Source organism: Cetorhinus maximus, chromosome 20, assembly GCF_964194155.1.
Source record: "Cetorhinus maximus chromosome 20, sCetMax3.hap1.1, whole genome shotgun sequence".
Classification (NCBI taxonomy): domain Eukaryota; kingdom Metazoa; phylum Chordata; class Chondrichthyes; order Lamniformes; family Cetorhinidae; genus Cetorhinus; species Cetorhinus maximus.
The window spans coordinates 21,436,092-21,457,007 of record NC_135898.1 but is presented as its reverse complement, the minus strand read 5'-3'; the positions used below and the strand labels follow the sequence as shown (position 1 = coordinate 21,457,007).

The following is a 20,916-nucleotide window of genomic DNA, read 5'->3' as shown; positions in this document are numbered from 1 at the left end:
CCAACCAATCAGCACCCTTTTCTAATTGAATATAAATTGTTGCTCCCTTTGAAATTTGGCATTCTTGCATCTGTCCTGATGAGTGCCAGATGAAAAGCTTTGACAGCATGACTCTTTTTTTCAGCAATACTCAACTTAACTTTTTGTTCCTTGTGCAGGGGAAGCTGCAGATGTGGATCGACATCTTTCCTAAGAAGTTGGGTGCCCCTGGCCCACCCTTTGACATCACCCCTCGGGCCCCTATCCGGTGAGTGCACCTGCTAGCCAGTAATAATAACCTAGAGGGTTTGCATGTGACTGCTAACGCTGGTGATTCCACTGCAGGAGGCCTGAAGCCTTTACGTCCACGGCTTTGAATTTGTGATGCTTATTAGCGCTCTTTTCTGAGTCGAGAGGTCGTGGGTTCATGTCCCACTCTAGAGATGTGATTGCCTAATCCAGCCTGACATTCCAGTGCAATGCTGGGGATGCTGCATTGTTGGAGGTGCCATTTTTCAGGTGGGGTATTAACTGAGGCCCCCTCTTCCCTCTCAAGTGGTTGTAAAAAGATCCCTTGGCCACTATTTGAAGAAGAACAGGGAAGTTATCCCTGGCATCCTGGCCAATATTTAACCCTTACCCCTTTGCCCCTGAATCAGAAACAAAACAGATTATGGCCACAAAGCACTTTGAGACATCCTGCCATACTGAAAGGCAAATTCTTTCATCAATTTTCATCCATCCTCTCCCGAAGGTGCTGACTCATCCTGGGACAGGGTTTGCCTGACCCGTTGCTCAGGTCCCTAGTTTAGGCAAGACTCCTTCTGCCTTCCCCCAGAGCGCTGACTGGGCTCCAACCTAGAAATCTCAAGTGGTCTGTGTGGCTCAGGTAGGAGAGTTAGTGCAACAGGGCCATCGGGAGACTTAGTCACGTAATAGCCTTTAGTCTAATTACCATATCCTGCCTGGTAAACGGGGAAGAGTTGAGCAAGGGACAATTTACAATTGATCCAGCCCTACAGTGTTGTCTTGATTTCTGAATTTCCTGATTTTTCAGGTACGTTTTGCGCTGTATAATCTGGAACACAAATGATGTAATTCTGCAGGAAGCCAACATAATGGGGGAGAGGATGAGTGACATTTATATTAAAGGGTAAGGAGAATATCCCATATGAAATCCTTGTGTAACCCCCAATGACAAATTTCTTGAGCACATCAGCTAGACTCATGCTTCAATGTAGTCTGTTCTTATGGTCTTATCTTATGAAATGCCTCAGCATTGTCCATCCATCAAATAAGAGATTAACCCCTGCAACAAGGAGATCTGATGTCTGGCCAACATTCCTCCCTCCCAACACCATCAAAAACAGATTAACCAATCATTCATCTCGATGTTTGTGGGAGGTTTCTAGTGCAGAATGGCTGTTGTGTTTACTGGTGACACTCTGACAAAGGGTTTTCAATCTGAATTGTGAACTCTGTTTCGCTCTCTAGAGGTTCTGCTTGACCTGCTGAAGGTTTTTTTCTGGCATTTTCTATTTTTTAATGCTAATTTTAATCTCCCAAGTTATTTTAAGAAAATAAGTGTCGGGGGGATATGCAAACAAAAAGAGAACCATTGTCTTAATTCAGAATGTTGGTTACACATCTAGACAACAGCACTGTGCCAAGAACTCTTTGTAGAAAGACTAAGTAATTATCTCACTCACAATGCTTAAGACATAGGAACATAAAACATAGGAGCAGGAGTAGACCATATGGCCCCTCGCACATGCTATCCAAAATGACTGACCCCTTATTCTGAGACTGACTCCTAGTTCTTGAGTCTCCAGCTGGGGGAAACACCTCTCAGCATCTACCCTGTCAAACCCTCTCAGAATGTTATACCTTTCAATTGGATCACTTCTCAGTCTTCTATACTCCAGAGTATAAGCCCAGGCCACTCAATCTCTCCTCACAGGACAGCCTTCTCATGCTAGCAATCAATTTGGTGAACCTCTGTTGTGGTCCCTCTAAGGTATGGGGACCAAGATTGTTCTGCATAATCTAGATGTGGCCTCACCAAAGCCCAGTATAAGACTTCCTAGCTTTTATACTCCAAACCCTTTGCCATAAAAGCTAACATACCACCATGACTAAAGACTTCCTCCCTCTGCCCACACACCTCACCTTCTCCACCCATACTCTGCCCACGCACCCACCTCCTCCACCCATACTCTGCCCACGCACCCACCTCCTCCACCCATACAGTTACTCAAAGAAAACCAGGGCCTAGAAGGAAAAAGAATACTTTGGAAATTATTTCTGTAATCTCCAATTATTAACTGAACCTGTTGTTCCCTCATCAGGTGGATGGTTGGGTTGGAGGAACAGAAACAGAATACTGATGTGCATTACAGATCGCTGGATGGAGAGGGCAACTTTAACTGGAGGTTTATCTTCCAGTTTGAATATTTAACAATGGAGCGAGTTCTTATCGTCAACAAGAGGGTGAGGAACCAAGTTAAGGTGAAAAATGAGAATGATTTATTCCAGCAGTAAAGGCAGCCTAATGAATTTATACCTGATTCAGGGAGAATTCTACCACAAACAAATCCCAATAGATCAAACCCTTTCCCTTTCACTCCCATTGTGTACATCCCCATGGATCAAGCTCCTTCCCTTACACATGAATTTTATACAATCCCAATGGACCAAGCTCTTTCCCATTCACTTTCATTGTCTGCAATCCTAATGGACCAAGCACCTTCCCAGTCACTCCCATTTCATACAATCCCAATGGACTAAACCCCTTCCATTCACTTCCACTTCATACAATCCCAATGGACTAAACCCCTTCCATTCACTCCCATTTCATACAGTCCCAATGGACCAAACCCCTTCCCTTTCATACAATTGCAGTAAGACCTCTTTACTCCTGTGCTTCCAAAAAAAGTGCATCACACTTCTCCACATTACATTCCATCTGCTGTGCTTTTGCGCATTCACTTGAACCTGCCTATACCTCTTTGCAGTCTCCTTGCATCCCTACAGCTTAAATTCTCACCTAAGTTTATATCGCCAGCAAACTTGAATTCATTACACTTGGTCCCCTCCTCAAAGTCGTCGATACAGATTTTATCTCCGACCCAGGTTCGTTGGGCAGCTGGGCTGAAGGAATTTGCTAATGTTACGTTCGGTTTCTTTCATTGGAAGGTAGAAATTGCTGAATGTATCGATGAACATGTTTGACGTAAAATTGCCTTGTGTTGCTGTTTGTTAATTTTATTTCAGCTGCCAATTCTGTCAAAGTGCCAGCTGGGAATTTGACCCAAGCAAGTCAGCCGATTCATAAAATGTACCACATGTGTGTTCTTTCTTCGAAGTGATTCAAGGAGCAATTTTGAGAGAGTATTTCTGTTTCTTTTAGAACTATATTTGGAGCTTGGATGAGACCGAAATGAAAATGCCTCCTAAACTAATTCTCCAAGTTTGGGACAATGACAAAGTCTCCTTTGATGACTATTTAGGTAACGTTCAACAGACTCACTACTTGATCTTCCAGAACTTCCTAGATTCTAGAATGGACCCGGTGGATTGGAAGGTAGCAAACTTATTCAAGAAATGAGGGAGAGAGAAAACAGGGAACTATAGGCCAGTTAGCCTGATATCAGCAGTAGTAGTGCAAATGCTAGAATCTATTATTGGTGGTGTGGTAACAGGGCACTTAAAAAATTGCGATATGATTTGGCAGTGCCAACATGGATTTATGAAAGAGAAGGTCATGTTCAGCAAATCCTTGAGTTTTTTTGAGGCTGTAACTAGCAGGGTGGATAAAGAGCAACAAGGGGATGTAAAAGGTTAACATGATAGTTGAGCGAGCAATTAGGAAAGCCAAGGGTACAATGGCTTTTATTACAAAGGCATTCGAGTATTAGGGTGAAGAAGTCATAGTGAAGTATTTAGGGCCTTGGCGAGATCACACACCGGGATCACTTTATTCAGTTTTTGTTTCCCTACTTAAGGAAGGATATACTTGCCTTAGAGGGGCGTGTAACAAAGCTTTGATCCAACCTGATTCCTGGGATGAGGGGATTGTCCTATAAGGAGAGACTGAGTAGATGAGGCCTGTACTGTCTAGCGTTTAGAAGAATGAGAGGTGATCTCATTGAAACATATAAAATTCTTAAGGGGCTTGAGAGGGTAGATGCTGAGATGATGTTACCCCCACCAGTGGGAAATCGAAAACCCAAGGGCGCAGTCTCAGGATGAAACGTCAGCCATGTTGGACTGAGATGAAGAGAAATTTCTTCACTTAGAGGGTGGTGAATCCTTGCAATTCTCTACCCCAGAGGCCTGTGAATGCTCTGTCATTGAGTATATTCAAGACAAGAGATTTTTTGTACACTAATGGAATTAAGGGATACGGGGATAGTGGGAGAAAGTGGAGTTGAAGGACAAAATCAGCTATGATTTAGATTGGGAACTGATGCTAGGATTGAGAATTGGTTAACGGACAGAAAACAGAGAGGAGGAATAAACAGGTCATTCTCAGGTTGGCAGACTGTGACTAGTAGGGTACCGCAAGGATCCGTGCTTGGGCCCCAGCTATTCATAATCTATATCAATGATTTGGATGTGGGGACCAAATGTAATTCCAAGTTTGCTGATGACACAAAAATAGGTGGGAATGTGATTTGTGAGGAGGATGCAAAGAAACTTCATGGGGATTTAGACAGGCTAAGTGAGTGGACAAGAACATGACAGATGGAATATAATGTTGAAAAATGTGGAGTTATTCACTTTGGTGGGAGAGACAGAAATGCAGAGTATTTTTTAAATGGTGAGAGATTGGAAAGTGTTGATGTCCAAAGGGGCCTGGGTGTCCTTATTCATGAGCCACTGAAAGCTAACATGCAGGTGCAGCAAACAATTAGAAAGGCAAATGGTGTATTGGTCTTTATTGCAAGGGGATTTGAGTACAGGATTAAGGAAGTCTTGCTGCAATTGTATAGAGCCTTGATGAGATTGCATCTGGTGTATTGTGTACAGTTTTGGTCTCCATACCTAAGGGAGGATATACTGGCTATACAGGAAGTGCAACGAAGGTTCACCAGACTAATTCCTGGGATGATGGGACTGTCCTACGAGGAGAGATTGAGGAGACTGGACCTGTATTCTCTAGAGTTCAGAAGAATGAGAGGTGACCTCATTGAAACATACTGAATTTTTACAGGGCTCCACAGAGTGGACGCAGGATGGATGTTTCCCCTGGCTGGGGGTGGGGTGCGGGCAGGGTGGGGGTGTCTAGAATCAGGGCACACCGTCTCACAATAAGAGGTAGGCCATTTAGGACTGAGACGAGGAGGAATTTCTTCACTCACCAGAGGGCTATGGAGGCTCAGTCATTGAGTATGCTCAAGACAGAGATCAATAGATTTCTAGATATTAAAGATATCAAAATTTATAGGGATAGTGCAGGAAGATGTTGTTGTGGTAGAAGATCAGCCCTGATCTAGTTGAATGGCGGAGCAGGCTCGAGGGGCCTGTTCTTTATGTTCTTACGTTGCAGATTACATAGCACTTATACATTAATGGCGAGTCTTGGACATCCTCCAGATTGTATAGAACTGCTGAGGTTACTACTCAGTAAGGAGCTTAACCTGGTTAATGGGAGATCATAACAAAAACAGAATTACCTGGAAAAACTCAGCAGGTCTGGCAGCATCGGTGGAGAAGAAATCAGTTGACGTTTCGAGTCCTCATGACCCTTCGGCAGAACTGAGTATAGTTAGGAGAGAGGTGAAATATAAGCTGGTTTAAGGTGGGGGGCGGGGAGAGAGAGAAGTTGAGGGTGGGGTGGTTTAGGGATAAGCAAGCAGTGATAGGAGCAGAGAATCAAAAGATGTCACAGACAAAAGGATCAAAGAGGTGTTGAAGGTGGTGATAAGTCATTAGCTTTTAGCTAATGGGAGATCATTGTGCACTGGGTATGAAACAGGGCACAGTATGTGGAAGGACTGCAGGGAGCGGGAGCTGAGCAGGGCTGGGTGGAGAGGACAGTGCCAGTTGCCGTTTCATCGATAACAATCCCCTCATTAGGTTGTTCACATGTTTTTGTTCCAGACATTGTGGTTTTAAGTGTTGCAGTTGCAGTAACCAGCAGGTGCCAGTTGAGGGCAGAGGAGTGTTGTCAGACAGGGTTTGTGGGTGAAATTGTGCAGTGACCGAGACTAATTCCAATTGTTTTTGCTGTGGCAAAGCTCTGGACTAGAAGTGGGTTGGTAGATGTAGACAACCCCCTTTCAAGCCCTTGGGGGAAGTCACAGACCCTTGTCACATCATTGTGTGGGGGAAATCACAGGCCCACGTTCTGTCACTGGTCCAGCAGAGTTTCTGAGGGCCAGTTGGAACTTTCACTAAACAGCATTAACTGTGTGTGTGAGAGAGAGAGAAAGAGATATTGTCCTAAGTGAACTCATTTGTACAGGGAGGAGGTGGGGAGAGGTGTCCCCTATTTTAGGCACCTTTGCTTCAGTTACACATGGACCCTCGATTAGGCACAATGAGATAGGCACCCAGCTCATGTCAATTGACTGGGTAGCCAGCAGCGTCGGTGGGTTGTTCCGACTGTGGGAGGCATTACACCCACTATCGATCTCGGCCTCAGCACGGTGCGTTGATCGAGGACTGAGAATCCAAGCTAATTTCTCGCTCCCACGGGTCCAATCCACAACACTGATCCTTGCCTGGGATCTACTGCTCCAGCAGCACTGTGCTGGGTGCTGATTTGAATAAGCTGTCCTGGACAATTGCTGACCCTGACCCTCCCTCGGGTCTGAGGCTGCTGATTTATCCACGAGTCCCAGCTCCACGTTGACCCTGGAGTTTTTTTCCTCCCTGGCAGGATATCTGGAGATTAACCTGAATGCATTCCGGTGCCCAGCGAAATGGGCAGATCGTTGTACCTTGGAAAAGTTCTTTAAGCTGGAGGACTCCTCATCAGACAGCTTGCAGAAGATGATTTCGCTCTTCAAACAGAAAAGTATTAAGGGCTGGTGGCCATGCGTTACATACGAAGATGGAAAACCTTTTTTAACAGTAAGACCAAATTCTTTTCCAAAGCATTTGTTATTCTAAGGCCTGTTCTCCCTCACCCAAAATGTTTTGGTGTTGATCCAGATCCCTGAATATCCCCTGTTGTGCCTTTCCCCTAACTCTCTTCCCCCTCCACTCGCCAACTTGGTTCTGTACCCTTTAGTATCTATCAATCTCCATTTTGAATGTTTCGATTGACCCTCCCCAGCCTCAACAGTTTTTTTTTGAGGGAAGGATTGGAAGAGTTTCAAATCTCCACAACTTTGTGTGAAGAAATTCCTGTCATCACCCCTGAACCACCTAGCTCTAATTTTAAGGTTATGCCTCCTTGTTCCGTACTGCCCCTTACCAGAGGAAATAGTTTCTCTATATAGACCCTATCAATTCCTTCAACCATCTTAGACAGCTCAATTAGATCAACCCTTCATCTTCCATACTCGAGGCAATACAAGCCTAGTCTCAGCAGCCTTTCCTCATAATTTAATCCTTCTCACCCCAGTATCGTTCTAATGAATCATCAGAAGAAATCATTAAAGTCACTAGACCTAGCACATCTCTGACGGCTGTTCTTGAAGCTAAGTAGAAGTCCAGCAACTAAAGATTACATAACATAAGAAATAGGAACAGGAGTAGGCCATTCGGCTCATCGAATCTGCTCTGCCAGTCCATAAGATCATGGCTGATCTGATTGTGGCCTAAACTCCACTTTCCCGTTTTTACCCCCGCCACCCCATAACCCTTGACTCCTTTGTCATTAAAAATCTATCTAACTCAGCCTTGAATATATTCAATGATCCAGCCTCCACTGCTCTCTCTGGAAGAGAATTCCTAAGACTAACGACCCTCTGAGAGAAGAAATTCCTCCTCATCATCTTAAATGGGAGACCCCCTTATTTTGAAACCCCTAGTTCTAGATACTGCCACGAGGGCAAACATCCTCTCAGCATCTACCCTGTCAAGCCTCCTTAGAATCTTGTGTTTCAATAAGACTAACTTAATCAGATGGATCCCAGTCAATCCTTGATGGATCAAACCAACAAATTCATTTGTGTCCAGACAGTGTTGAGTTGACTAAAGTCTTGAGTTAATTCCACTGACTCATCCCCAGGGTGAATATTCCCTCCTGATCACAACGCTCGCTCAAGCTCTTCAGGAGACAATGGGAAGAAAGGAAAGAGAACATGAAAGATGAGGATATAAGACTGCCAATTCCCAATAGAGTGATTATTGGGGAGTCAGACACAATGTTGTCAGAATGAACAGAAACCTAAGTCTTTCCCTCAGTGGATGTGACCGGAAAAGCGTGCATCTTAGATATGGGGGTAATGTCTCATTTGGTCCTTTGCTGGTGATGCTGAAAGGCAACATAGAAAATGCAAACAAAAACAGAGAATGCTGGAAAAACTCAGCAGGTCTGACAGTATCGGCGGAGAGAGAAACAGAGTTGATGTTTTGAGTCCGTATGACTCTTCTTCAGAGCTACAGAGGAAGTAGAAATGTGATGAAATTTATACGGTTTAAGGGGGGTGGAGCAGGTGAAGCTGGATAGAAGGCCAGCATTTGGTGGAGGCAAAGGAGAGATTGACAAAGATGTCATGAACAAAAAGACAAAGGGAGTGTAAATGGAGTATAAAATGTAAGTTTGTCAATCTTTCACTTACTGCTGGGAGATAGATTACAGCAGCTGCACTGGAGTCTTGGTCTCTCCCTCTTTCTCTCTCTATGCCTCTCCCTCTCTCTCTTTCTTTCCCTCTGCCTCTCTCCTACTGTTTTCTCTCCCTCTCCCCTCTTTGTCTGTCTTGCCCTTTTTCTCTCCCCTACCCCCGCTCTCTCCCCCACTTCCCTCACTGTCTCCCCTACTGCCCATCATCTCCCCTACTCACCACCCCCCGTCTCCATATTCCCCCGTCTCCATACTCCCCCGTCTCCATACTCCCCCGTCTCCATACTCCCCCGTCTCCATACTCCCCCGTCTCCATACTCCCCCGTCTCCATACTCACCCGTCTCCATACTCCCGTCTCCATACTCCCCCATTTCCATACTCCCCCGTCTCCATACTCCCCCGTCTCCATACTCCCCCGTCTCCATACTCCCCCGTCTCCATACTCCCCCGTCTCCATACTCCCCCGTCTCCATACTCACCCGTCTCCATACTCCCGTCTCCATACTCCCCCATTTCCATACTCCCCCATTTCCATACTCCCCCGTCTCCATACTCCCCCGTCTCCATACTCACCCGTCTCCATACTCCCGTCTCCATACTCCCCCATTTCCATACTCACCCGTCTCCATACTCCCCTGTCTCCATACTCCCGTCTCCATACTCCCCCGTTTCCATACTCCCCCGTCTCCATACTCCCCCGTCTCCATACTCCCCGTCTCCCCTACTCCACCTGCCTCCCATACTCCCCACCCCACCCCTGTCTCCCCAACTCCCCTTCCCATCTCACCTACTCTCTCTCTCATTCTTCACTCTCCCACCCTTTCCACAGCTCATTTAGGTACTTGCACTGCCCACTGCATTAAACTATTACAGTCCATGTTGACACTGTGGGCAGTTGTTTCCACAAGCTGATGCCTCATTTACACTTTTTGTTTCTTATTTGGTCTGCTTAGGGTAAACTGGAATTGACTCTGGAACTGCTGACAGAACGGGAAGCTGAAGAGCGGCCAGCCGGGAAGGGAAGAGATGAGCCCAATATGAATCCCAAGCTGGAACCACCGAAGTATGTCCATAATACTGGGGTCAATCAAAACAAACCTCCAAGCTGTCAAGAACATTTAAGCCCCAAAGTTTGCACTGTGTCAATAACCTCAACCTGCTAACATAGGATATAAGGCACAGAAACAGGCCCAACTCAGAATATAATATCTAATGTTAGATGTGATTCTGCGATTGGACAGCACTTGCTGAACAATCCCGAACGTGCTCAGAATTACACTAACAACCAATTTAAGATTATCAGTCGGACTCGCAATGTGGCTAACTTACACTTGCTAGAAGCTACACAAGAACCTGTCCTCTGCAGGCAAAGGGAACAAGTGCAGGCATTGTGCCTTTTTTGAATTAAACAAAAAAAAGTAGGGTGGGGGGGGGCGCAATAGTTCCCTGGTGCATTCTCCATGGCAACACCTTGATCAATCACAGTTGATTTGCCAACCAACCAGCACCCTTTTCTCATGCAGTATAAATTGTTGCTCCCTTTGAAATTTGGCATTCTTGCATCTGTCCCGCAAGATTAAAAGCTTCAACAGCATGTCTCTTTTTTCAGCAATACGAAAACCTTTCTGTTACCTGCTTAATTAATGATAAATTGGATTGACATCTGTGCTTGAATGGCACATCAGTTTAAGATTTGAGCCCTTAATATATAACATTCTGTGGGGTAGGAAATAAAACAAATTAATCACGAAAATGCTGCCTCCATTTCCCCAACCATCACCCCCCCACCACACCAACCAGGCTGCCTCCATCTTCCACCACCACCACTGCCACCCCCCCACCACCACCCGCCCCACCACCACCTTCATATTCCTGAAAGAAATACTGGGTTGCAATAGCACTAAAAAGAACCACTTTAAAATTCGACAGCCACTTACAACAGAAATGGGGCCAGTTGTGATGTGGCTTCAATCCCAGTGCTGTACTCAGAGTATTGACATTATAGAACCATAGAAAAGTTACAGCACAGAAGGAGGCCATTCGGCCCATCTTGTCCATGCCAGCTCAAGGATACCCAGGTGTCCTTTCTAATCCCACCTTCCTGCACCCGGCCCATAGCCCTTCAGCTTACAGCACTTTAGGTGCAGATCCAGGTACTTTTTAAAAGAGTTTAGAGTTTCTGTCTCTATCACCAACTTTGGCAGTGAATTCCAGTCACCCACTACCCTCTGCGTAAAAAAAAGTTCTTCCTCATGTCCCCCCTACACCTTCTGCCACTTATCTTGAATCTATGTCCCCTGGTTCTAGAATTCTCCACCAAGGGAAACAATTTTATCCTGTCCACTCTATCTATTCCCCTCATAATTTTGTACACTATGTCGGCTGATTGAGAGGAGGTGGGTGGGATGGGATTTGTGGTTTTAACTTGCAGAGTCTCCGAGCTCATGACCTAAACTACAGCACACAGAATATTATTTCTGTAGAAGAATGCAGTGAAGCAAAATCTAAAATGGTGTGTGTAAAATCATTCCTGTTGGAAGGGGTTGAATTATTAAATGTTTTAAGTTATCGAATCATCTCCATTCTGGCCAGGACCTGTGCTGTCACTATTTTCTCTTTACTTGCTCTGTCAAAAGCCATTCATAATTTTGAACACCTCAATCAAAATCTCCCACTAACTTTCTGTGCTCTGAGGGGAAATGAGATGTGGTCCTGGGTACAGTCACCTGGTGCTTATGGTGCAAGCGACCCAGAGCTCATGAGTTCCAGCTTCTACATGGGCAAGGCATTGAAAACTTCCGTCACCCATCCAGACTATGAGCTGATATATATGTGACTCCACTCCAACACTGTGGCTAATTCTTTATTCTTTCATGGGTGTCACTGGCAAGGCCAGCATTTGCAGCCCAGCTTCTGTGCCATAAATGAGTCTAATCTCTAATTGTTCTTGAGCTTGGCTTGCTCAGCCACTGCAGAGGGCAGTTAAGAGTCAACCACATTGCTGTGGGCCTGGAGTCACATGTAAGCCAGACCAGGTAAGGATGGCAGGTTTCCTAAAGGGTATTGGTGCACCAGATGTGTTTTTACAAAAATCGATGATAGTTTCATGGTCACCATCTCTGAGACTAGCTTTCAATTCCAGATTCATTAATTGAATTTAAATTCCACCAGCTGCCGTGATGGGATTTGAAGCCCTATCCCCAGAGCATTAGCCTGGGCCTCTGGATTTCTCGTCCAGTGATGTTACCACTATGCCACCGTTTGCCCCTATAGCCTCATGGTGACTCTCGATGAGCATTAAATACAGCTCCCTTTGCCGATGCCATCCCCATTCTGGCCTGGGCTTGTGCCATCACCATGTGCAGTCAAAACTGATCCCCCTTGCAGGAGGGTCAGTAACCAGAGGAGACAGGTTCATGATAATTCTCAAAAGAACGAGAGAGGAGATGAGACTTCTTTTTCCTCAAATTGTTGTAATCTGGAATACAGGGAGTTGGAGGAAGATTTACTAACATTTTCCAAAAGGAAATTGTATAAATACCTTAAAGGGAAACATTTGCAAGACTATGAGGAATGAGCAGGGGAGTGGGACTTTCAAAGAGTGCCTTTGAAACAGGCACAATGGGCTGAATGGCCTCCTCCTGTGCTGTATTATTCTACATGATAACAATAGGGGATAGAACTCCAACAGTAGGATGTTAGGATGATGATGATGCTGATGCATTTGAATGTCAAGGGGAGATGGATGGATTCTCTCATGTTGGTGATGGTCACTTCTTGACACTGGTGTGGTGTGAATGTTACTTGGCACCAATCAGCCCTAACCCGAATGTTGTCCAGGTCTTGCTGCATGCGGGCACGGACTGCCTTAGTATCTAAGGAGTTGTGAATGGAACTGTACTCTGTGCAATCATCAGCGAACTTCCCCACTTCTGACCTTATGTTAGAGGGTGAGGCTGTTTATGTTGATGTGAATAGAACTGAGTTAAATCCACCCAATATCTGAACTAAGATTAAAGAAAAACAACTCCATTCCCCCAACTTGATAAACTCTTGGGATCACATTGTAGTGGAGAGGGAGTCCTGTAGTGGGCGAGAGCGTCAGCAAACATCCCCACCTTTGACCTTATGATGGAAGGAAGGTCAAAGGTGAAGCAGCTGAAGATGGTTGGGCCTAGGACACGACCCTGAGAAACTCCTCCAGCAATGTCCTGGGCCTGAGATGATTGGTCTCCAACAGCCACAACCATCTTTCTTTCTGCTAGGCGTGACTTTAACCAGTGGAAAGTTTACCCCCGATTCCCATTGACGTCAATTTTCCTAGGGCTCCTTGATATCCAAGGCAGAGTTGTTCACACGTAACTTAGTGTCCCTTGAGAATTCTTCCGTTGTACATTTTACCAATACCCTTAACCCTTCTTTCACTAGGTGTTACTCCTCAAATGGGAAGGTAAGCAGTAGTGTGCTAGAGACCTCTGATATCAATGCTGTGCGATCTGGTACCAGCAGAGGCTTCCTTATGTGGGGCACATTGTGTATTGAGACTAGACGCAGTACTTGAGTAACAGTTTTGGCCTTTTCTCCATCTGATTGCATTCCCTTTCTCCCTGTTGTGTAGCCGGCCGGACACCTCCTTCTTATGGTTCCGCTCTCCCTTTAAGGCGATGAAGCACATTGTCTGGCGCAAATACAGGTGGTGGGTTATCTGCGCGGTGCTGCTGGTGGTGCCAGTGATCTTCCTCGTGGCTCTCCTGCACGCGATTCCTGTAAGTATTCAGAAAGAGTCACAATACAAAACAGGTGCGCAATGAATTCTGTGCTGAAGAGACCCAGATAACCTGCGTGGTACAAGTACTTTTTAGCAACTTAACAAACCGGGGAGGTAAAAGAAATGGCTCTTGTGGGAAAAGGGGAGAACAATATCCCTGGGATCGAAATGTGATTGTGCGGAAATGCAGGTATCAGCTGCAATGGATGCTGGACAAAGGACTCCCCATTGTGCTGAAAAGTAAAGACACGTGCATATAAAGGACAGCTGATGCCAGTCCTTCCATGTCCTGGGAGCCCATTCCCCTCTTCCCAATTCCTCTGCCCTCCTATCCTTCCCCCCCAGCCCAATTGCTGTGTTCACTCCTGTCCTGAGTGCCCCACCTCACTTCTTCGTTCAATTGATTTTAGTTGGGGTGGGGTTGGATGAGACAGGGGTGGTGCACTGCAAAAAGCTTACATTACAACAGTCACAACACTTCCAAAGTACTTCATTAACTGTAAAGCACTTCGAGAAGTCATGAGGTTGTGAAAGGCGCTATAGAAATACAGGTCTTCCTTTCTTCTGTTTCCATTCCTGTACCGTTACCTCTGGTGTCTCTCAAGGATCAATCCTTCGCTTCCTCCTATTTCTCATCTACGTGCTGCCCCTCAGCAACATCATCCAAAAGCACAGCATTAGCTTTCGCATGTATTCTGACGACACCCAGCTCTACCTCATCACCACCTCTCTTGACGCCTGCACTGTTGCTAAATTATCAGACTGCTTATCCAACAGCCCATACTGGATGAACAGAAATTTCATCCAAATAAGTTCCCCGTTCCAAACTCCTTTCCCTAGCTACCCACTCCATCCCTCTGCCCAGCAATAGTCTGAGGCTGAACAAGGCTGTTTGCAAACTTGGTGTGATATTTGGCTCTGAGATGACCTTCCAACTACATGTCCGTGCCATCAGCAAGACTGCCTATTTCCATCTCCAACTCCACCCGTGCCTCAGCTCATCTGCTGCTGAAACCCTCATCTATTCCTTTATAACCTCTAGACTCAACTATTCCAATACACACCTGGCCAGCCTCCCTCATTCTACCCTCCATAAACTCATGCAGACCTCTACTGGACATACGCTAACTCGCACCAAGTCGTGTTCATCCATCAGCCAAGTGCCCGCTGACATACATTGGCTCCTGGTTGAATCGGTTTTAAAATTCTCGTCCTTGTTTTCAAACATCTCCATGGCCTCGCTCCTCTCTAACTCAGTGACCTCCTCCAGCCCTACAACACTGAGATCTCTGCACTCCTCTAATTATGCCCTCTTGCGTTTCCCCGATTTTATCGCTCCATCATTTGTGGCTGTGCCTTCAGCTGCCTGGAACCTAAACTCTGGAATTCCCACCTCTCTACCCCTGTTTGCTCTTTTAAGGCACTTGTTAACAGCTACCTCTCACCTTGCCTAATATCTTCACGTATGCTTCAGTGTCCAAGCTTCTGATGCACCTTGAAATGCTTTAAGAGTTGGTAATGATCAACCACACTGCTGTGGGTCTGGAGTCACATGTAGACCAGACTGGGTCAGGGTGGCAGATTTCCTTTACCAACAGACATAGAGTTGAACCTATTAGATTTTACGAAAATACATGCTCACTTTTACTGGTAGAAGCCTTTTGGTTCCAGAATTTAAAAAATTAAACTGAAATTCTCTGCATTATTAAACTTTTTGATTCTACTCCAGAAAACTAACCATCAGACTAATCTCTGCCTCTAAGCTGAAAGCTCACTGTTCTCCTGTCCTGTCCCAAATGCATTAGGAAACTTTGCTGGGACAATGTAGTGGAAGCATTGTTCTTTCTAACCCCGTGCTGTACCTGTCCTGGGAGTGTTTGATGGGGACAGTGTAGAGGGAGCTTTACTCTGTATCTAACCCCATGCTGTCCCTGCCCTGGGAGTGTTTGATGGCGACAGTGTAGAGGGAGCTTTACTCTGTATCTAACCCCGTGCTGTACCTGCCCTGGGAGTGTTTGATGGGGACAGTGTAGAGGGAGCTTTACTCTGTATCTAACCCTGTGCTGTACCTGCCCAATTTCATGCTCCCCAAAAAATATTTTCTCAGTGGATGCTGTGTTTCTCTTCCAACTTTTCATGGTATACAGAAATTAAACCCTCATTCAGAGAATGCTCATTGTTGTATTTAATAGTTTGACTTTTTTCTCGTACAATCAGTAAACTGGAACATGCAATGCTCCGGCACTGGTCTAAACTGAATTGTGTAAAGTATCATAACTCCCAAGCAGTATAGCCCTTGCCCCAGTGTATCGAAACCATGGGCTCGGTATCAAATGGTGCGCAGTTAACGTTATTACAAGGTCTCGGTTTATCATCCCCGTACTATGGCTGCTGGCACATCACATTAAGTATGGAAACCCTGACCTGTTCTGAGTCAGTTACAATCAGCTAAGGTGGTGCCAGAGAGACATCGTCTGGCCTCAATTCCAGGGTTAAAGACAGAGTGAAAAGAGAAATGCCCAATCTTCCCAGCTTCTCATTGCCATCCAACTAGTCCTGTTAGGAAGTCTGTGTGAGGGTAGGTTGAACTCAGTTTGAAGTCCCCCATAACCTGCCCACATTTGCTATACAGACTTCCACTTGCAGAATATAGGTCAGGAGAACGCGGAGCAGGAGTAGACCATTCAGCCCATCGAGCCTGCTCAGCCATTCGATAAGATCATGACTGGTCTGATTGTGACCTTAACTTCACTTTCCTGCCTGTCCCCCTTACCCTTACTCCCTTGTCAATCAAAAATCTGTCTTAACTCAGCCTTGAATATATTCAATGACCCAGCCTCCACCGCTCCCTGGGGAAGAGAACTACAAAGACTAACGACCCTCAGAGAGAAGAAATTCCCCCTCCCATCTGCATCTTAAAGGGGGAAGAGGCCCATTTTTAAACTGCATCCCTTAGTTCTAGGTTCCCCATGAGGGGAAAACATCTTCTCAGCATCTACCCTGTCAAGCCCCCTCAGAATCTTATATGTTTCAGTAAGATCACATCTCATTCTTCTAAACACCGATGGACATCACACCCATGCAAAGTTCCTTGTGGAATCACAAGGAACTGAAGGGAGGGAACTGATGTTGAAACATGAAAGTGACAAGATGTTGCGCACACTCCCATCGAGTCCATGAGTACTGCGGGGGTCTGTAATGGCAGCCCTGGGCAGCGGGCTGTGGAGTTTCCAGTTAGCAGGTTCCCACTGGCAGCTGAGTTGTGAATTGGGTTTTCGTTTTTGCATATTATGTGTTTTTTTTCTTTGAATTTGTTTTTTTAACAGAATGTTCTAGCAAACTTTTTGTTGCAGTCCACCAGATTTCACAGAAAGAAAAAGTGAGGAGAGGCCATCCGGACTCGGAAGGCAGCCAGCCCTGTGGCATAGAGGGGTCTCGGCACAGAGGAAGCGGCAACGAGGAAGCTCATTCTGCCTCATGGCTTATTTTGGTGTTGGCCGTGGCTGGGTGTGTGCGTGTGTGTGTGTCGGAGAGACAGGACTTCAGGGGGTATCCCATGTTTGTTTGTGAACATTCCAGAAAGGCTTCACCCAACCAAAAGAAAAACCCTCCCTTGAGGTTCCAACTTCCAAAGCTGCCTCCCGTTGACAAACAACATTTGATGCTGAAGGCTTTGAAGAACAAGTGTTTGAAATCTCAGGCATGCTACTTGGAATGTTAGATTTCCGTTTGCCAGCAGATCCTAGAATTGTTCCCCATTTACTTGCAATTTTTTTTTTCAAAAAACTGTTTTTAAAGGGGATTTTTTTTGTTTCGAGAGAACTTGTCGAAATAACCTATAAAAAATATTTTGTACTTGTTAAATATGTTTCAGCCCACTGTAAATAAAATGCCAAAAAATGCTCTGATTTCGCTTAATAGTTTCTTTGTGATCCGGAGATTGACTCTGGAAAAATTACAGGCTGAAATCTGATTGAGGGGTTTGGAAATCTTTTATGTTTTAGTAATGGATACCTTGGAGTAAGTTACAGGCTGGGTCCTAATGGAGGCTTTTGGATGGTTTATACTTGGAATCTATAATGGCTACCACACGGCCATCATTTGATCAAGGAGGTCAATGATTGAAGAATGGCTTCCGAGAAACGTCTAATCTTCAAAGGAGAGGTAAGGGGCCTTTAATTGTCTTCCCCAAAATGTTTTTTTTTTTAAACGTGATGTAAATAGTAAGATACAGGGGAACTGATTTCAAAGTTGTAATCTCAACCTTGGCAATCTTATGGTGGTTGTACAAGTCTCGAGATTTGCTCTTGTGGTTTTGACTTTGACTTCCTTGGATCTGGTATTTTTATTGACAGACTATGGACCATGATGTAGGACAACTTTTTAAAACGTATTCTTTCATGGGATATGGGTGCCGCTGGCAAGGCCAGCATTTGTTGCCCATCCCTAACTACCCTTGAACTGAGTGGCTTGCGTGGCCATTTCAGAGTTCGTTGCTGTGGCTCTGGAGTGACTTGTAGGCCAGACCAGGTTTCCTTCCCTAAAGGAATCAGATGGGTGTTTTAAACAACAATTCAGTCGTTTTTTGATCAATGTTAACAAGCCTAACTTTCAATTCCAGATTTACAAATTGAATTTAAAATCCACCCGCTGCCGTAGTGGGATTTGAATCCACGTCCCCCGAGCATTGGGACTCTGGATTACTAGTCTAGTGACATTACCACTACACCACCTGCACATGTTGAAAAGTGTTGGGAATGTTCGGATGTAAATGAAGTGCAGTTATTGGGTCACAGGGAGAAAGTTACAGGTAAATATTTACCTGTAACTTAAACAAAACTCAATTGATGAAATGCATAAACTTTATATAACCTTGGCCAGAATTTTCCAGCCCCCCACCCCCGCCACAGCAGTTTTACCTCTGGCAGTGACGGCGAGCCATTGAAATCTCCGTTCACATCGGTGGAACCAGAAGATCATGCCGTTACGATGGGCTGGAAAATTCCGGCCGTTGTTTTGTTCAGTTAGCTAGAGATGACAGCTGCAGCACGTGGGAGTTTATGGAGAGCATTGCAATCCCAGCAAACCCCATGTGCAATAAGTGTTTGTATCCCAAGGAACTTCAGCTCAGAGTTATTGCAGACACTGTGGGACATCAGGGGTGGAGAAGGAGTTCGTAACCTGGACATTTTGAACCCGGGGGCAGTCACACCCCTTGGGTTAGGAAGTGGCACTAGGTCTGGTTAGTAGTCAGGGGACAGGAAGATGTGACTGAGAGTCAGGCAGGTAAGGGGAACATGAGGTGCAGTGCTGGAAGAGCCTCAACCTTTCTCTATATCGAACAGGTACAAGGTTCTTGCTGCCTGTGTGGATGAGCAAATTGACCATGGTGCAGGCCATTCAAGTGGGGGGAGAGGGGGGAACAAAGAGGAACGTGGTAGTGATAGGGGACTGTAGTCAGGGGGATAGATACTGTTGTCTGCAGCCACAGCTGGGAGTTACGACGGTTGTGTTTCCTGCCTGGTGCCAAGGTTAAGGATATCTCCTCATAGCTGCTAAAGAAGTGGGAGGGGGAAGATTGAGTTGTCGTGGTCCATGTTGGTACAACGACATGGGTAGAACTAGGAATGAGGTTCTGCTGAGGGTGTTTGAGGAGCTGGAATCCAAATTAAAATGCAGAACCTCAAAGGTGATAATCTCTGGATCGATACCCTGCAAATTGGCAGAGGGACAAACAGATTAGGTTAAATATGTGGCTGATAGAGTGGTGTGGGAGTCCGGGGCACTGGCAGAAGTACTGGGCGAACGGGGAGCTGTTCCATTGGAATAGGCTCCACTTGAACCGGGTTGGGATCAGTGTCCAGGCAAAATGGAAGAGGAGGATTTGCACGAATGAAGGATGGAACAACGGGGAATAACGAAATGACGGAAGTATTAAACAAATACTTTGCATCTGTCTTCACAGCAAAAGACACAAAAACAATTCCATAAGTAATGGGGAACCCAAGTGCAAATGAGAAATATAAGATTTTATCAGTAAAGAAAATAATGGGATTAAAAGGCAACAAATCCTCTGGACTTGATGGTTATGTTCTAGGGTTTTAACAGAGCTGGCTACAGAGATAGTAACATATTGGTTTTGATCTTCCAGAATTCCTTAGATTCATGAATAGTCTCTGGATTTGGAAGGTAGCAAGTCTATTCAAGAAAGGAGAGAGAAGAAGGGGGAACTATAGATGAGTTAGTCTGACAGCATTTGTAGGAAAAATGCTAGAATCTAATCTTCAGGCTAAAAAAACATGATAGGGCAGTGTCAAAGCAGATTTGAGGGGGAAATTGGGTTTGACAAATCTGAGTTTTTTGAGGATGCAATTTATTAGGCGGATAAAGGGGAACCAGTCGATGTGGTGTATTTGGATTTTCAAAACGCATTCAATAAGATGCCACCCGAGGCTGTTAGATAAAATTAGGGAGAACATACTAGCATGGATTGGGAATTGGTTAAACACAGACAAAAAAAACAATGAGAATAAAATAGGTCATGTTCAGGCTGGTAGCTCTAACCAGCTGGGTACCACAAAGATCAGTGCTGGGGCCTCAATGATTTACAATGACTTAGATTAGTGGATTGAGTGTTACACATCCACGTTTTCTGACAATATAAAGTTAGATGGGAAGGTACGCTGTGGGGAGGACACAGGCTGAAAATAGATTTAGGCAGGTTATGTAAATGGACAAGGTGGCAGGCGGAGCCTCTGATAATGGAGAATCTAATATGGGGAAATCCACTTTGGTAGGAAAAATAGACAAGTGCTCAGAAACTGGGAAATGCCGACGTTCAGAAGAATGAGTGTTCCTGACAACGAATTACAGAAAGTTAACATGTAGGCACAGTAAGCAGTTGAGAAAGAAAATGCTATCAGTGCCTTCAGTGCAAAGGGATTTGAGTATGAGTGAAGAGGTTTTACTACAATTGTATAGGGCCTTGAGACCACAGCTGGAACACTGTGTAGTGTTGGTCTCCTTACCTGAGGAAGGATATACTTGCCACAGAGGGAGTGCAGCAAAAGTTCCATTAGATTGAGTCCTGGTATGAGGGGATTGTCCTATGAGGAGCGATTGGTAGACTAGGCCCATGGTCTCTGGAGTTTAGAAGAGAGGCGAGTTCATTGAAACATATCACATTTTTCAGGGACTTGACAGGGTAGATTCTGTGAGGATCTTCCCTCTGGCTGGGGAATCTAGAACACAGGGTCACAGTTTCAGAATAAGGGGAGTTAGGAGTTAAGATGAAGAGAAATTTGGCTTGTGAACCTTTCAAGTTAATACTTAGAGGTTGATAGATTCTTGTATACTAAGGGAATCGAGAGGGTGTGTGGGAAGGAGTAACTGAGATAGATCATCAGTTATAATCTTATTGTATGGTGC

General features: G+C 45.2%; 1 protein-coding gene across 1 annotated transcript in view; it reads left to right on the top strand.

The window, feature by feature from the left end:
* Positions 1-17,387, top strand: part of LOC144694755 (myoferlin-like) — a 143,929-nt gene extending 126,542 nt beyond the window's left edge. Inside the window, exons 41-48 of the mRNA XM_078565328.1 lie at positions 159-247; positions 1,037-1,132; positions 2,328-2,469; positions 3,389-3,488; positions 6,866-7,059; positions 9,674-9,783; positions 13,339-13,486; positions 16,815-17,387. Of these exons, the coding sequence (XP_078421454.1) occupies positions 159-247; positions 1,037-1,132; positions 2,328-2,469; positions 3,389-3,488; positions 6,866-7,059; positions 9,674-9,783; positions 13,339-13,486; positions 16,815-16,871 (936 nt within the window). The 3' untranslated portion in view covers positions 16,872-17,387. The remainder of the gene's footprint in view (positions 1-158; positions 248-1,036; positions 1,133-2,327; positions 2,470-3,388; positions 3,489-6,865; positions 7,060-9,673; positions 9,784-13,338; positions 13,487-16,814) is intronic.
* The last annotated feature ends 3,529 nt before the right edge of the window (positions 17,388-20,916 follow it).